General features: G+C 38.2%; 1 protein-coding gene across 7 annotated transcripts in view; it reads left to right on the top strand.

Annotated features, from left to right (window-relative positions):
* Positions 26 to 18,064, top strand: part of ISPD (isoprenoid synthase domain containing) — a 122,645-nt gene continuing 104,606 nt past the window's right edge. For 2 of the 7 annotated variants that reach the window (XM_021386775.1, XM_021386776.1), the window contains exons 1-2: positions 6,137 to 6,613; positions 13,527 to 13,806. In XM_021386775.1, coding sequence (XP_021242450.1) covers positions 6,453 to 6,613; positions 13,527 to 13,806 — 441 coding nt within the window. In that variant the 5' untranslated portion in view covers positions 6,137 to 6,452. Of the gene's footprint in view, positions 6,093 to 6,136; positions 6,614 to 10,545; positions 11,584 to 13,526; positions 13,807 to 18,064 lie in introns of those variants that run through there. The other 5 variants (XM_021386778.1, XM_021386774.1, XM_021386779.1 and 2 more) reach the window with 4 other exon arrangements.

The raw sequence follows: 18,064 nt of genomic DNA, 5'->3' as shown, positions 1-18,064 counted from the left end.
GGTAACAGAGCAGCAAAGTCCCCTGGGGAATGTAGTAGTTCTTCTTTTCTGAGAACCAGGTACTTACACTACATGATGTTATGATGTGGAATACCAATAACCAAAAATCATAAAACCATGACAGAGTTATACATAAAAACTCTTTTAGGTGCTCAGAAACTGTGATTTCAGTCCATGACAGTAAAGTCAGGACCAGTTTTCATTTGCTAAGTACAATCTTACAAAGATGGAATCCCTCTCACATGACCTCTTCTACATGGAATAGTTTCTCCTCATCTATGTGTTTCACACATGGGACTAATGAAGAACACTCCTGGCATGCTAAGGGCTAGGACCATTATTAATATAATAAGAGACACAGAATCAATACTAAGTGTAGCAATAAATACTAAAGCTTGCATTCCTGTTCACATCAAATCAACAAATTTTCATTCGTGCTATTTGATTCTCCTCATTACTTTAAGCTTGGTGAATAGTTTCACATCCCTTCATAAGCATTCCATGGAGATAATGCAGAACATGATAAAAATAATAAAACATAGCATGAGACATCAAAATTAAACTAAAGATTTCGAGAAATGAAAATCCCAACCCACTTCAGATTCTCAAACGTTCCTCTACATCATTCTGTATTACTGGTATCTGTGGCTTAATATTACATATTTAACCAGTTCCACAGATTATCTCTACTGTGAATTGTTTTGCAAAAAGGAAACTGCCATCAGTCTTTCCTTAGAAGTACCTGTTTCTCTGGTCATAGAATCATAGAATAGCTTGTGTTGGAAATGACCTCAAAGATTATCTAGTTCCAGCCCCCTGCCATGAGCATGGTTGCCAATCACAAAATCAGGCAGAAGATCAGGTTGCCCAGGCCCCCATACAACCTGGCCTTGAACATCTTGAGTTCTGTCATGACTGGAAGCCTGCTGAAAAAAGAATAAATAAAACTTTACTTTTTTTAACCAAGATGATAAGACACTGTTTTAATGACTGGTGCCAGCTGTTAAGTCACAGTGATGGTGGGAAACAGTCTCTGGATTTTCTGTCCCTCAATTTCCATATCTTCACCTTTGTTAGAGTCACCATACACTGCACTCAGGTGGTATGACACCCCAGTACGCAAGTTCTGTAAGTTAGTACAAGTACAACGGTGATGCTGAAGCTGAGAATTTAAGCTCACCCAGGCTTGGCATTACTTAGCATCTGACCAAAGTACTTAGAAGCCACAAAGACCATCCCGGAGCCAAGCATTTAAGACTAGAGAGAATAATTTCTAACAAAAAATTACATGAGGCTTCCACCTCATCAGCTACTTGCTACAGCACTCCCAAAGGCAGTAGAAGACTTTCTTGAAGTCCTTTCATCATTATGAATTTCATAAAAACCACTGCAGTCAGGGACTCTCTTGCGAATTATTAGATTAGATACTACAGGATAATTCTCTTCTGTTTAAATTCTTTTACTTTGCATACACAATGTACTTGAGCTTAGCTCCTGAATTAACTTTCCATATTCCAAAGAAAAAGCCTAAAGGATTATTCAGTAGAGAAGAGACAAACATGCCACTGGAAATACAATATCTTAGACTGAAGCTTTAAAATTTGCGTCTAATATCAAATTAAATCCCGGCCATTTTTTTTTCCTCTAGCACTTGCTCAGAACATACTGCTGTGCTTTCTCTGTGTATCAAATATTCATAGGCTCTAGAAGAAATGTATCTACCCAAATCATGTAAAACAGTGCCAAAAGTGTGACATAAAACATACATAATACGACAGGTGAAACTCAAAATATGCTTTTCAACAATTACTTACAATGAAGTGCAAGTATGGAAACACTCCACTGTGTGCAGAAACCACATTTTCTTTACATTCACGGCACTCATATTCTCTACAAATGCTTCAATGACTAACAGTTTAAAGATCACAGAGCACTTTTACCTCATCAACTAAAACTTACAGCTCATTACACCATCTTGTGAAAAATCAAACCATATATCAATAACACTTTGCAGACCTGTGCATGAAGGCAATGGCACTCAAAATTTCCCCCACAGATCTGAAGGCAATAGCACTTATAATTTCCTTTACAGATCTGATCTACAGGTAATTCTATGCACACTGTATATTAGGCATATAAGCAGTCTTTGATATTTGATAGCCAACTATTTACGTCATTCAAGTTATGTACATGTGTAACTGTTTTGCTGAATAGATGTTGTTCTGATCTCTACTCCACAGAGCAATAGGAGCAAATAAACAGCACAAAGTTTATGAAAATATTCTGTCCATCTATAGCACCTTTCACCAAAGAATCTCAGAGCAAGAATTCTTTGCCTTTTTCAACATTTCCCTCTCTGTTGCACTGCCTCAAGCACAATGCTCCCTGTGACATTATGACTTGGGAAGCACTGTCACCCCAGAAAAAACACTCTGAGACACTTGATAAGCAATGAAGACCGAAACAGTGAAGGAGCAAGTCAGTTCAAAAGGATAACCCTGAGGGCTGATTAGGCCTCAGCTGCAAGCAGCAAGCATTAGATTGTGAAGGACATCATAAAAGACAACTTTTACATGATTATTTTTTATAGTGATCAAACAGAACTGAAATGCAATATCTGGAAACAAAATGCCTGCCCAGATGCTGTATATTCTCTTTTTTTTTTCCCCCATATACAGATATAGAAATGATGATGAAGCTGTAACTGTTTGAGATCTGGTGTAAAGTGCTACAGATATCAATACGCACACAAGATAAACCCAGAAATACTGTCATTTCTTTCTAATGTTGTTCTAATCTCTCCAGATATGAAAAAAAAACAGTCTTGTCTCTGTGAACAGCGGCTCCAACAATTGCAGACAGTTACAAGTGACTTAAAGAAGCCTAAGATAGCTATCCTTCTTAAATAGAAGAGCTCAATAGAGAGAACTTGCTTGCTTACTTACACTTCTGAATTTGTATTTTATGGCAAGCCACCATAAAAGTAATAACTGCTACATATATGTATAAAATCAGTGAAATACAATTGGGCAAACACAAGGTTCTGGCTAAAATCCTCCACTACTCACTGCTTAGAATGCTGCAGATAACAAGTTTGCTGCAAGAATGGGCCTCAGAATTTAAGTATTTTTAGCTTTATGTTGTCTTTTATAAATCTTGCACTTCTATACTAGTATCTTTTTTTATAATGTTGTGGGGTTTTTCATAATTTTGCTTTCACAATTTACTTTAACTTGCCAAATGTTCCCTGACTGCACGCATTCCCCTTGAAACACACAATTGTGAAATTTGCTGCTGGTGAAGAAAAGGTAAATTCATCCAACTTGGCCTGCATTAAAAACAAAATGCTTTAAGAGCTAAAAAATGACTTTAGAAAAGGGAAAGACAATTTTTCAGTTAATTTATACCACATCTACATAGGACTCAATTGCAGTTTTTAATCAAGAAATTGAACTTCATTTCTTATTAAAAAAAAATAGTTCTATCAGTCCAACAATTTAATTCTCACTTAATGTCCCCCATGAACACTACTATGATTTTCAGTCACAGAAATATTTTCACATTTTCAAGCAAATTTCTCCTCCATCATTTCATTCCAACTTGCATGTATTTTCTTTCTTCAGTAGAAAAGGAAAAAAAACTTCAAATAAATGGCAAATTTACTACATAACTGCAAACTAGCATTGTTGTCTCAGCTGTTATACTCCTGCCCAGATTAAACTGCTCTTTACTTGCTTTGAGTCAAAAAGGTTGCCTTCATATCTCCTTATCAAATAAAAAATGTGTAAAATTGTTCTGTCAATATCTGCCAACTTACCTTTTATCCCAATTTAGATGCTTACATACGAGCCTGCATTGGACACAGTAATCATACGATTAAATTAAATAAAAAAAAAAATCTAAGAGGGAATGGCACTGAAGTAAACTGTGTAATCACAAAACACCATTGTGTTTCCTTGCATGTTACTATCAAATGAGTATTAAAAACACGTAAAAACTAAAATTTAAATTTTCTTAACTCTTGTTAGGGCAGTATAAATTGATAAGGATATCAAATAAACTCTTCCCTCTTTTCCTGTCTAAGAAAACAGAAAATTCAAGGAGAAATAGCAGTAAAATGCTTGGTCTAATCAAGACCATGGGAATCTAAGTACCAAAGTGTTTACTGAAGAAATATTAGCTGCTATCAACCCAGAACAAGAGCACTGATACCTGATTACAAAAAAATCTGAGATACCTCTCAGACCAGAATGTCAAAGCCAACATCCAAGGCAATAACCTATTTAGCATTTCCATCTCCTACACTTACAACATTACATCTAAGGGAGATGATCTTTGTCACAACTCTTCCTGAGACAAGGCTGAGAAGAAAAGGTTTTTTTACTACTAGAGTAGCTCCATTGTGTGCAAGTTTGAAAGGTTGAAGCAGAGAGATTTCATGCTTAACAAGCTACCTAGAGAAGTCAATTAAAAAATACACATTAGAAAATGCACATATAAACTCTTGCCCAGCACAAGAGGTAATTTCTTCAGGACAGATCAAGCCTCATCTACCTAACATAATAAGGAAAATAGGCTTCAGAACAAGAACAGAACCAACTTCTCCATACGGTCTTCTATCCTGAATTTCTATTGGCTCCTTAACTTTCACAGAAGAAATTAATACACACGAAAGAAACAAAATGGGGAAAACTACCTGGGCAGAACAAGATAAAACAGACTGCTGGAATAGAGGAAGAAGTGCAAAAACAGAATGTCAAGAAGGGGAAAATAATTCTGAAGAGATTCTGTTAGGGAAAGTCCTACTTACTCCTCAGAACTAATGTGCAGTGGGAGGAGTCATGGGAACAAGAAAGAGCTTACTGTAATCAGCAATGTAAACAAGAAGAAAAGTGTGCCAGATAAGCTACACTTGTCAGGAGTAACGACTGTGCTCTTCATGAACTGAGGTATGAAGACCTGGGTCAGGAATTCAGAATGTCTGCTAAAAAGAAAAAAAAAGAGAAAAGTGGGAACGCTGCATAAAAACCTGCCATAAATGTGTTTTCATAGAATGGCTGCAATAAAAGAATTCATAATAATGCAATCTATGTGATGAGCGTAAATACTGGATGAGCCTGCCTTAAGAAGAAAATTTCATTTTGTCTATCTGATAACAAAGAAGTGATGCTGAATGCATGGCAAGCTGCACAGAGGAGAAGAGTCAAAGAAAATTCCGAAGTTCTGAAAAGAGAAAACATACAAACTGGTGTAATCACTTTGGAAGTAGCTGTAGAGAAAGACACTTTCCAAGAAGAGAAAATATAAGACCCACCGAAAGTGAAAAGCAACGGTGATTACAGTTCCTCAGCTAAGGATTTTCTAAGAAAAATTCCCCATGAGTAACACGAAGACAATAAGACCAAAAGTTGTCAGTTCAGTTTTCAGTTAATGTTTTCAGGGGTGCAAGGGGTTTCTGTTCCAGAAGTTCTTCAGCACACAGATCCCTTCTTTTATATGTCCATTTCCTTTGTTTGCCATCAGTCTCTCCCATGCTCCATTGCATGGTGCTAGTTGGTGTGATTTCTGGTCATTGTTTCAACTGTCAAAACAGCTATGCATGCAAAGTGCGTTATGTCTGCATCGCATTGCACAATTTTTCATGACCTCCCTAGTACTGTAGGTACCAAAAATTCTACTTTTGCTGGCAGGCATCACTTCACTTCCATTGAACGACTCCTGCTTACAACGCCTCTGCAATCTCATATGATCATTTTACCTCAGTTCACATCTGACCCTGGCAAAGCAGCCCAGCTGGCACATAACAATCTGCCTTTCGTGCTGCTTTTTTTTTTCAGACTGTTCAGACTGACTTTTCTCACACAAGTCTCCATATATGTTCTACTTCGGTTCCTCTTGACACAACTGAGAGAAACACGAAAAGCCCCTGGAAGAAGAACAGCTAGCTCCCACTCAGGCCGCCCCGTATAAGGCAGCCAAACTGAAGCACTCGGCCTGGGCTGAGATGCCCACACCGCGCAGCCGCACCGCCTAACGCCCACAGGCCAGGCGCGCTCCCTGCGGCCAGCACCGCCCAACGGGGCCCGCCGCAGGTGGGAGCAGCCCGGCCGCGCATGCGCTGCCGGGACTTACCCTCTCGCTGCGCATTTAAGGGGTACCGGCCACTGTGCCTGTCTTGTGCTGTTCGCACTTTGTCAGTGTGCCCGGTGCGGGCAGGCGCCTTCTCTGCTTCCCCTTGCACCGCGCCCGAGGGCCTGCACAGCTCCGCGGAGCCTCGCGTGGCGCGGGGTGGGCGAGGATTAGGGCCTGGTTGCCGCTGGAGGCGGGCGGGCGCGCGCTAGATTCTTTGGATTGCGGGCGTCGCGGACAAATAAACGACGCGGGCGGTTGCGCCGTGCCGGCCGAGCTCTCGCTGCTGGGGGGCGGGCGAAGGGGCGAGGAGAGGAGCGGCGATGGAGCCCGGCGGCCGCGAGGTCGGGCCCGCGGTGAAGGCGGTAGCGGCGGTGCTGCCGGCGGGAGGGAGCGGTGAGCGCCTGGGCGGTGCCACCCCCAAGCAGTTCTGCACCGTGCAGGGGAGGCCGCTCGTCAGCTACACGGTGCGGGCCATGGAGAGGTAATGAGGCAGGCGCAGCGCCGTCCCCTCCCGCGCCCCGCGGGCCTTCTCCTTCCTTCCCCCCGGCCCCCTCCCTTGAGGCCTGACCGCTGGCTCTTCCTGGCCTTCAGCGGGCGGCAGTGGACAGCCAGTTTCCCCGGGGTCTGCCCCTTGGTGGCTTTGCTTTTGCGTTTCGGTAGTATCTGCCTCCCTCCTTGTCCTGCTAAAATGTGCAGTAACTTATAGGGTGGCTGAAAGCACCCAGGCCTAGCATACACCAGAGTCCGTGTGGCTGTTCAGAGCTGACAGTGAGCAGGCTCACCTGAGGAGAGCTGTGTGCTTCCCGAGGCCCAGTGGGGCTCCTGAACTGGAGTCCAGTAGGGTTTTGTCTTCCCCTGCATCCTCACTTCCTTGAAGTTGCACAGCCTTTTTCTTCTGCTGAAGAATCTGTTTAAGGCCGTCAGCCTTGAAGCTTGAGTTCTGCAACTGTATCAGCCAGTTTGATGGCTTACAAACCTGCCATGGGACTTGGAGATAGTCTTAGTGCTTTCAAGAGCCTCAACAAAAGGTCTCGCTTACTTCATCTGTTGGAGGTGGGATCAATATGATCCAAAGGCCTTGAGGAAAGATCAGTTTTTCACAGTGGGACAAACCTATATATAGATCATTGCTTATGTCACCACACTTCACCATTACATTCCATATTGCAATGCCCTGACCAGCAGGAACTTAACTGCATCTTTGGCTTTAAGTTACGGTTACCAGACTAAAAGCGGGTACCCATAGTATGAGGCTGCATATGTGACTTTTTTCAGTTTACACTGGAGCAGTGATTTTAAGCAGTAGGATATCTCAGCAGTCAGGTATTTCTTTTTGTTAAGACTGAGTTCGAGGCATGCAACTGACAGTTAATATATTATTTTCAAATGTTAACCTAGTATAAGTCATGTATCTAGAGTCATTTGAAACATTGCAGATAGTGGAGTGTCAGATGTATTGTGGATGCTTTACAGGAACTTGTAGAAAAACAAACCTTCAGTTTTTCAGAGAGAAGAAACAGGGAGGAGGGGAAGGTGGTGAAAAGAAACGGAATTGCCAACATCTCCCAAAGTTACAAACTCGTGGAAACTTGTGGAACATAAAAGCTGGGACTTTTTTTCCATTCCCACACAGGGTGGCTTCCCTTGGGTCACTTGTTACTTTATGAAAGAAATATTGCTTGTTTTCTTTAATTTTCAATAGCACTCAGTCACGAAGCTAAACACATCACAAAGCAAAACTTCCAGTCCAAAGCTTGTCACGGCTGTACCTTCTGCCAGAATGCCATAGAAATCTACAGAGAAGAAGAATACCCTCACTCAGTATACTGGCAACCTGGAAGAGAGAACAGAGTGTGGTTTGGGAAGGAAACGGTATTCATAGGAAGATAAACCATCCATTTAAAAAAAAAAAAAACCCTTTTAGTTTTTGCTGCCCGTAAGCTCTGGGAAAATAACAATTCTTGGAGCAACATTTAATTTTTTGCAGCTTGAGGACATAAAAGAGTGAATTCAAGTTGTACAGTCTAACTAGGAGCGTGATCCAAACTTGATTGTGCGAGTAGCAGCCTAGTGCTTTCTCCTAACTTTAGGAGCATAGTAACTGGTGCCAGTCCTGTCTCAGGCAGAGCTTTCTGCCATCTCTGCACTGAATTAGCATGTTGAATGGTATGCGTGTGTATGGGGGGTTGAGAACAGATAAAATCTAAAGTTTGGAGTGACTCATTTTCTGCTCAGTTGTTTCTGACTCTGAAACTGCCAAAGAGGTACTTTTTTCTCACTCTCTGACTGTGAGCACAAAATGTAACACTGAGGAAATGCAGTTTTTCACATAGCCCAGAAGTGGCAGATATTCTGTGTTTAGCTTGATGCTGTCTTCTGTTGTCTATTGTTTACCTGCTGTAATTGAATAAATCATTTACTCATTAACATATAATAACTTTTATTGAACTTCCGGTTATCTGAGCTACTGTAGCTATTTTTAAACTTTTTTTATTTGAAAAAATACAACAGTGTACAAACAGAAATACATGAGCAAACCAAGAGTTCACAGCTGATTTTCACACCTCTTTTAAAAATGAGGAGAAAAGAGGTTTTTATACAGCTAAAGGGAGAAAGCATCTTAAGTATTGATGTAGAAAAATTGTCAGACGAGACAAGAGCAGGCATGAGTGAATAAGTATTGCTTCCTGTTGCATAGGATGATGGAATGTAAAAGGTTGGCTTGCCAATAATAATCAAAGATAATGCCCTTGGGAAGAGGAGAAGAGAAAAAATCATGTAAGGAGAAAGGATTGTTTTTGATTAACCAATACAGTGGCATTGATAGGAAGGTAAGGTCCTACCCTGAGGGTGAAAAATAAAGTATATTAGGGAAATGTCTTTTTTTCCCATTGAATTTATTTCTGATTTTGTTGAAATACGCAAGGCTTTTGCATCAAGTCCAACAGGACTATAGCCCTCCTTTTTGCTTCTGTATAGATTCTTCCTTTGTTTTAATTCTCTTGTGGATGTTTTTTTTTGGAGTAGAACATTCCCAATTCCTTTCCTGATGCAGGGAGGAATCTCAGTGCTCTGTGTGTGCACTGTTAAAGAATTTTACTAAAGCTACAGAGAAGAAAAAAGAGTAAGGTAAAGGTTGATATAAAACTGTGGGACAAATAAGCTGCTATTCTTACTGTGCTCATATTTCACCAGTCACTGGAAGTAACAGTGAGAAGTTATGAAAGAGGAAAGCAGAGTTAACATATTTACTGGCAGAATAAAATTTTTCCATGAGGGTTTCAGACAGCTTTGTTTGTTGCAATGTAGTCTCATAAAACAGGTGGCTTAATGTCAAAAAAACATCACCTGAGGGAAGCTTCAAGATAATCACCTCTTCGGAAGTGTCTTCTATAGTTTTGTTTGCCAAGTATTTTTTTTCTGCTTGGCTGGTGTATGCTCCCTGTCTCTCCAGGTCACACAGCTACATTTTTTGTTAAATATATCTAGCTTGATGGCTCTGTTCAAGTTACTCTTGAAACTGCTTATGAACAAAAAATAATGATAGCAAATAATCTAGTTGTTTAACTTCTATGAACATGTCGTCGTTGTCTTTTCTGATCAATAAGGAATGTGTGTTTAGTCCTTCAGGAAAAATGGATATCATATTTATACAAGATGCTCAGAATTTTCTTCATGTATCCATGAAACTTCTCATGATTAGAAGTTTTTCCTGCTTCCATTTTGGACTGTAGAAATACACATATTTTTCCTTTATCAGTAAAGTTATAATAAAACTTATGGAGATGGCGGGAAAGAGCCAGAAAAAGAAAGAAAAATGGTGCTTGCATTCTGTGTTTGTTTTATTCCTAAAAGTTCTTTTTTCTCATTTGATGCTTAAATAGTAAGAAAGATCAGCAAAAGTAACATAATAATTGTCTTCCGCATTTGAAGAGTTTTTATTGTAGTGAAAGATCGTATTCTAACTCCTAGAATCATGTTAACAGAGACTGCCTGGCTCTGGCCTTGTTTCTATGACACAGCTGCTGACCTGGGAAGGTTCGGTGTGAAGTGAGTTGCTACTGTCTGGAGTTCCAGTAACGTTGAGGATTTAAGGCTCTCAGCATTGATTTGTATCTGAGTAAATTAATAAAACGTTAAACCTCAAAGTCACATTTGTACCCGAGCCTGCTGTTTATAGAATAACTCAGTGCTTATTTCTTTTGTGGACTGTTGCAAAACCGTGTAATAGCTCAATCTGTTGCTGAGTTAAAGAGCTCCTTTAGTTTGAGTTCTAGATCAGCTAGTATGAATATATGTACTTTGCAATTTTCTGAAGCAATACTCTTTTCACACTAAGCAGCTGGCATGGCTGATCTTTAGACTTCAGTAGGTGATGACCAGAAGGACAGACTCAGGAAAGAAACATAAGTCCCTTTTTGCTTCTGTTTTTTTTTTCTTCTAGTAATGTTGAGGTCCTCTCAAGACAGTGGTAAAGTGGTTGTAACTGAAGTTGTTGCTTTCGTTTCATTTGCTGAGATGCAGTTTTCCATTTTAAAAGTACAGCTTATGCTGTATAGAGGCATTACAGTCCTCTGTTATTTGTTCATGGGTCCATTATTCTGATCTCTTCCATGCCTTGTGCTGATTGTCTTTAAAGCTTGTGTTATCATGCTGCAGATTTTTTCATACTTTTATATTACCGTTATAAGACAGAAAAGGTGTTTACTATTTTTAACTTTTTCAGCAGGTTTTGAGCTTGTTATTTTAGTATGAAATCTTTCTAAAGAAAGTGGTGTGAAATTAATGGGAAGAAAGGCCTTTTTGCTGTCAGATTAGCTCTGTACTGATGTCTTTCTACTTCATTAAATCACTTTCCAACATTTTCATAAGCATATCTGGAAAAATATAAACATCTTTGTGGTAAACAATTCTCATTCATGTGAAATTTCTGGCATATCTTACTGTATTAGTATGTTTCATGAATTTTTTAAATCAGTTCTGATGGGACACTTCAGGCTTTGAAGCATAAGCTGTTCTTCTGTCTGATTAATCCAGAAGATACATGTATAATTGTAGAGGAATATGTTGCATCTCTAAATCCTAGCTCTAATGATAGGACATTAGTCCAGAATGAATTTGAGGACAGGCTTGGGTTTATGAATGTGTTTATCCAGACACAGGGTGGAGCTATGACCGCATCCTGTCACTTCCCAGCGTACTGTACCACTGGAGCCCTTGAGCCATTCCAGCCCCTTTGGGCACAGATTTATCTATCACAGGCTGGCCAGTACTTCATAGTTCTCAGAAGGTGCTGTGTACTACTCAGCTGCATTACAGTCTGTTCTGTTTGAGTCCAAAATGGAAATGTCGGTGTTCTTCTACAGTCACTTGGTGAATGTGCAGAATGCCTACTCTACTCGGCTGTTCTGTGGCTGTTCTGCAAAGAGGAGCACGGAGCTCTGATTTTTGGTTAGTGCGAAATAGCTCTTCTTGAGTTTGCTATATTTAAATTCCTGATTCTCAATATTCAAAAGAAGAACTGAGATGAATCCAGTTAGTTTGCCCTAGTTTTGAGTTAAAGTCATGCAGAAGCATTAAATTTTGTGGCTAAGTGTAGGACTGTGCCAGTATTCATTTCAGAGAGTTGCAAACCTTTTGATGAACCTGTGGTGAGTGACAAGTTGAAATGAAAGTTGAAACCAGATGACTTCGTGTTTTACATTTACACAACTTCAGTACTTAAGAAATGCTGAGAATATGTTGGTTTGGCTGTATTTTCTGCCTTTGTTATAATAAAATGAACATAAGGACAAATACTTTTCTTTTAAAAAAGTGTAACGACGCTGCGATTTATTTTATTTTTAGTAGTTATTTTCAAATTCATTGAAATAATTTTTTATGAAATTCTATTAGTAACAAAAACCCCCACAAAATATACAAAAGGTTGAAGAAGCTGTGTTTTTTCACTGGTTCCAGGAAAGTGGTTTGTATCATGGATGACTTTGCTTTTGGAGTAAGAGTAGTTCCTAGGTATTCCCTTCTTATGCATTACTGCAGAAAACAATAGATTGAGCATTTGTATTCCTGAACAGTACTTTTTTCACTATTGTTAAATTCCACAAGTATTTAGTACTTTAGTGGATCTCGTGTCTGCAAAATTAATTTCAATAGGTTTACTACTTTTACTTGTAAGAATATACCATAACTGTTTCTATTCCTTCAGAGCTGAATGTGTAGGCTTCCCATAAGTGTTGTAAATAGTAAATTGTTTTTGAAATCACTGTTCACCTGATGAGTCAGTCATGATGAAAAAAAAAAACAACCAACAAAAACATACCTTGTTCTTTGTGGAGACAGAAATAATTTGAAATCCTTTTTTGATGCCTTCTACACAGTATTTAGTATGTAAAACAGTCAGCTGCATTTGAATGGTGATATTGGCATTATTTTGATGTATGATATGATGCATGTGACTTTACTTTGTATTCTTTGGTGCTCTGACACAAGTCTGATTTCAGCCTAACTTCACTTATGATTGGTTTTAATCTTGTGGATTCTTCACTCCTCACGCACAATTTAGAGCTAAGCCGATGCTACCCTTAGAAGCTTGTAGTTCTTGAAAACATGCTTTTATATTATCATAGTGGTATCTTACATAACTGTTTACACATTTTGGTAGTTTCCTTAATGTAGAAACCTTTGTACATATATATTTGTACATATACATATTTTCAAACTACCAGTATGTTTTGTGTCAATACTCAAGTGTTAGAATTTTGATTATTTGCAATCTATTCCTGATTCCTGTCTTTATAGTGACATTCCTGTCTTTATAGTGACATTCCTGTCTTTATAGTGACATTCCTGTCTTTATAGTGACATCTTTATAGTGACGTTTCAGAGGTTTTTGTGAACCTCTTGCTGCCTTCCTCTTATTCAGTTGTAAATAGTGTACTCAGCATAATGCTCAGAACTCATGAACTCAGAGTATTCCAAATCCCAGGATGTACCAATTGGTTGGAGACTGTATTTTAGAGGGAACTAAAGTAATAGACTGTAGGTGATTGATTGATTTAGAATTAAAACTTGAAGCTGGGAATGAGGCTTGAATGAGAACTGATTTGAAGTCTTTCCGAAGAGTTGTCTTAAGTTTTTATTTCTGCAAACTGCTTTTTGAAAGGAAGTCTCTCCCTAGAATTCCCCTTACTTTGGTTGACATCCATGTATCAGTAGAGGCCCTCTCATGTAGCTCTGCTCTCTCTTTAGGGGTAGTATGCTAATACACAAAAAATATGTACTTGAGGATATTGAGAGATTATTTAGCCAGCTTCAGTTTCCTTCAATTTGAATTTCTTTATCTCATGGAGATGTCTTTAGTCATTAATTCTCTCTTTTTATACTGTTTCATCTAGGGTGAGCTGGATATCTGACATTATTGTGGTGGTCTCTCCTGAAAATATTGAAACAATGAAGTCTATCATTGAAAAATATGGCCACAAAAGAGTTACGGTAGCAGAAGGTGGAATAACTCGTCACCGATCGATTTTCAATGGACTGAAATTATTTTCAGAGAATGGGTTTTCCAACCATCTGCTCCAGAAACCGGAAGTAGTGATTATCCATGATGCTGTGAGACCATTTGTTGAAGAGGATATTCTTCTAAAAGTGGTGATGGCTGCTAAAGAACACGGGGTATGTACTATACAGCAGAGCAACTCTGCAAGGCTCTTACGTAATATACAGCATAAACTCATGATAGTAAAACAAGGATTTCTCTTGGAATTGCATTAATGTATTATGTTGATTTTTAGATTCAGAATCTTTGTTATGCAGAGAGAGAAGATGGGGAGCGGGTGACATTTTTTAAATGCCTCAAAGATTACCTGTCATGGTTCAGACCTCTATCTCAAGGTCTGTTGTGGTAGGACAAAGGGAAATGGTTTCAAACCGAAACAGGAGAGATTTAGATTGGATGTAAAGAAGAGGTTTTTTACAGTAAGGGTGGTGAGGCACTGGAACAGATTGCCCTGAGAGGTGGTGGAAGCCCCATCCCTGGAGACTTCCAAGTTCAGGCTCAGCAGGGCTCTGAGCAACTAAACTAGCTGTAGGTGCCCCTGTACATTGGAGGGGAGTTGGACTAGATGACCTTTAAATGTCCCTTCCAACTGAAATGATTTAAAATAAATAAATGAGGTAAAAGCGTTTGAGTATTAGAAAGGTATGGAAATCTACCAGTGCTAGTCTCTTTCAGGAAGTGAGATAAAAGATAAGTTGACAAGTGATTTGCAGCATTGGCAGTAAAGTTTTTTTCTGAAAGCTCGTAGTGTAAAAGGGGAAAGTACCACTTGTTAAAATATTTGTTACGAAAATTAAATTACGTAAGGTCTCACAGAACATAGAAATCTAAATATATTATTAGCAGTTGGCTTGTACTTTTGTAAGTTGGCTTCATTAGAAATGTAAATAAAATAGAAACTCTACTTTATAATTTCCAACAATATAAAATATAAGTCTTCAGTCATTAAAAAGTTGTTAGAGTCTTAACAAAGTTTTTGACCTTTCTCATTTAGCACAAAATAGCTTTCCAGAATTATCTGTCATAGAGTACATAATACATAGATCCTCTTTGTAAATCTGTTTTAAATGAGATTCTTGAGTAGTAGAACAGGGTTAATTTTACTGATGCTGAGTTGAAATAACTATTTTCTGATTGTGTATGTGGTTAGGTGTCTTTATGCATGTATGGTATATGATATCCCATTAAGCATTGTGTTTTTTTAAGTTTTTAGTGGGAACTATAAAAATATAATTTTTTTTCTTGAACTTGTAATTTTAATATAATATTTTTTCCCTGTTTTTCTTCTTAATTGGGTATAAGACATTTTTGGTAAAACAATAGGGAACCAAGGCAATCTCAATTGACATTCTCAAGGCAATGTATTCCAACACATCTGAACTTCTGGCTAATAAATATTTGCTCACCTAGATCACTGAAGTATCGCTTATCTTATAAAGGTGATCTTATATATTGTTCATAATCTTCCATTGTACAGTGTTAGAAATGTGTGTAGTATTTACTGGCTCTGCCATGGCTTCCTGTGCTGGCTTAGAGCCGCTGAATTCTGTGAAGGTAGGCTTTCAGAGAACTGGACTCCATAATCTGTTAGCTGCTGATGTTACCCAGTAGAGTAATTGAACTGGGGAGCATGAGGAGAACTTCATCTTATGTTAAAAAAAAAAAAAAAAAAAAGGCAAAGCTTCCCATCAGAGAATGAGGTGGTTATCTTCGCTTGACAAGTATAGGATTTTGAAGAATTAAACAACCGGAAAGCTAAGATTCTTTCTCCAAACTGCCATGCATGGTTCTGAATATCAGAAAGATTTTGATGAAGGGAAGTTATCATCTTTAGTTCTTTCTATAATCAAATTCTTTGCATGTCTAGGAAAGGATAAATTCCTCAATCTTTCAGTACAAAAAGTAATTACTTCCTTTTGCTTTATGTGGAAAACGTACAAAACCTGGCAGAAGCATCACATTAAATCACTAATGTAATAGGGATAATGCTGTATTGTTGTTCCTCTGCATACCATATAGATAACATAATTATGAGAAGCTTTAATGTTCTTGAAAATGGCAATTGATCAAGTAAATTATTGTGCTTCTAGCTGCCAATTGTCAGACAAATAAATTGCTTTATTATGCTTACTAATCAGTTTGTTATTTGCCTGTAGGAATTCAAATGTGCAACCTATCCAGAACTAATAAATTATGCCTTAAATACCCCAAACAACTCCTTGATAATTTGAAAATATTACTTTGTAACCAATTAAATTCCCTTTATGTTTTTGGGTAATTTTGTAATTAAAATTAAATGTTTCTAGAAAAAAAAATTTTTATTGCTAGTAGAAGTTGAGGAAAGTGGAAGCTTCAGAAGGCATCAGTCCAAAGCCTCTAGCAATATCTCATTGCCAACGTTGCATTTTAAACAACATAACTAAAAAAAGTGCTTACAAGAAAAAAAACAACAGGAAGGCAGGAACCTGTCAGTCCTGCTATTGAGAGTTTAAAACAAAAAGACTGAGTCAAAGACTGTATTTAACAAACTATATTTGAAAGTATAGAAGTATAGTTCACTTACTTGAATGAAAGGACTGAATCAAAGTGACATTCTTAAAATATGGATTCTGGAAACTATTGAATGTCATTATCCTCAGGTTTAGGAACGATCTGAACAAAGCATAAATCCCACTACAAATGTACAGTGCTACTCAGTCTCATGGACTCTCATTCACATACACAATCAGGTAATATACATTCTCTGTTTAAAGGACGCCACTTATGTGCTCAATGCCTTCTTGCCTCTGAGTTTACTCACGTGAGTGCTGTGGTTATCAGTCTTGATGTATTGAAAGACTGGAGTAGAAAATACACATGCTTGTCTTTCACCCAGTTAGACAGCAAAATAAAATTTGCATTAGGAAAGTATGGTGAGAGGCAAACCAAGAAACACAGCTTTTTCTCCACTGAAAATAAAGGAGCGCATGAATAAGTAGCGAGGCTGATCTAGTCTAGTATACTTATGTTAGGAATGCGCTGCTGGAGTAGTTCTGCTCTGTTCTTCCTTTGTTCTTTTAAAAGCAATAATCTTTTTGTTTTCCTGTTATCTACTCAGTCTTCATCTCATATGGAATATTTTACACACAGTTTGTCCTTCTTGTTTTGTAATCAAAGACTAGTTTTATCCACCTCTAAAGGCTGCATCAGTATTTGATGCACTGTATTTGAATCATATTTACATGCTAGGGCATCTGAAGTCATTGTCTGTCTGTGTTTTTCTCAGGTTTCTGCTTTCATTTGTTCTTTGTACTCTTTCTGTCCTGTCAGGTACTTGTGCAAAAGGAGAATCAAGAACTGATGACATCATATTAACATTTTGATGTGATTTATATTCCATTGGTGGAGTGAATTCTTTAGTTTAGGAACCTCTGACTCATACCAGTAAAAAAGTGTTTATTAATGAATATTAGATATGTTATATAGAAATTTTAGAAGGAAACAACTTTTGAAGAGCTTGGTTATTATGAAGATCAAAATATGTTCAGTAGCCCTGAAACTCTTCTGAATGTGTGAAAAAAATCAAGGCACAGTCTGGTGACACTTGTAAAATTATTAGGTTTGACAGATTCAGTTGCCTTTATTTCCCTCAAGTCAGTGAGCTTTGGAAACCCCTTAGTGCAAGGTAGTGTGATTTTTTTCATGTTTGAGAATCATGAATTAATTGTCTGTGTACGTAGTGCAATAAAGGACTTAGATCCAGTCTTGTCTAAAGGTGACCTTATATCTTATTCCTCATACACATCTCCCATCTCAGATAATCCAAAACATTGCTTAGTTTTCAAGATATTTTTATGGTATATATTATTGCTTTCAATACACGTTTTTCTTTTCCTGTTTGGTTTAGTTAGTGATTGAGAGCAGCTTTCTGAGTTTGTTTCCCTCCTTGGAGATATTTGGAAGCCATCTGGATATGCTCCTGAGCTGTAGGAGCCCTGCTTGAGCAAGGGAGTTGGACCAGATGACCGCCAGAGGTCCCTTCCAACCTCTGGCATTCTGTGAGTCCACGTTTTTGCTGTTATACATTCTGATGTCCAGAAACTAGCATTGGAATCTGATCCCTCTTCACAGGTAGAAAAAAGGAACAAGCATATTCTTCAACTGTCAAAATCTTTTAAGAAAATGTGAGGAAATATTAAGAAGATGTGATGAGACAAACTGATTATAAAGATGTAAATTTCTGCCATGTCATTTGTGTAAATTATTAGAAGCTACAGTTTATTATTTGAGGAGTTACTTACTTAGTTATACTCTTTTTATTGGCAATCTGTGTTTTCAAAATAAATTCATAATACCCTCTACATGTAAAAACTTGAAATGTTTTTTTTAGGCTAA

The sequence above is a fragment of the Numida meleagris genome, chromosome 2, assembly GCF_002078875.1.
Source record: "Numida meleagris isolate 19003 breed g44 Domestic line chromosome 2, NumMel1.0, whole genome shotgun sequence".
NCBI classification, from domain to species: Eukaryota; Metazoa; Chordata; class Aves; order Galliformes; family Numididae; genus Numida; species Numida meleagris.
The sequence above is the reverse complement of the archived record's forward strand: the minus strand, read 5'-3'. Positions and strand labels throughout refer to the sequence as shown.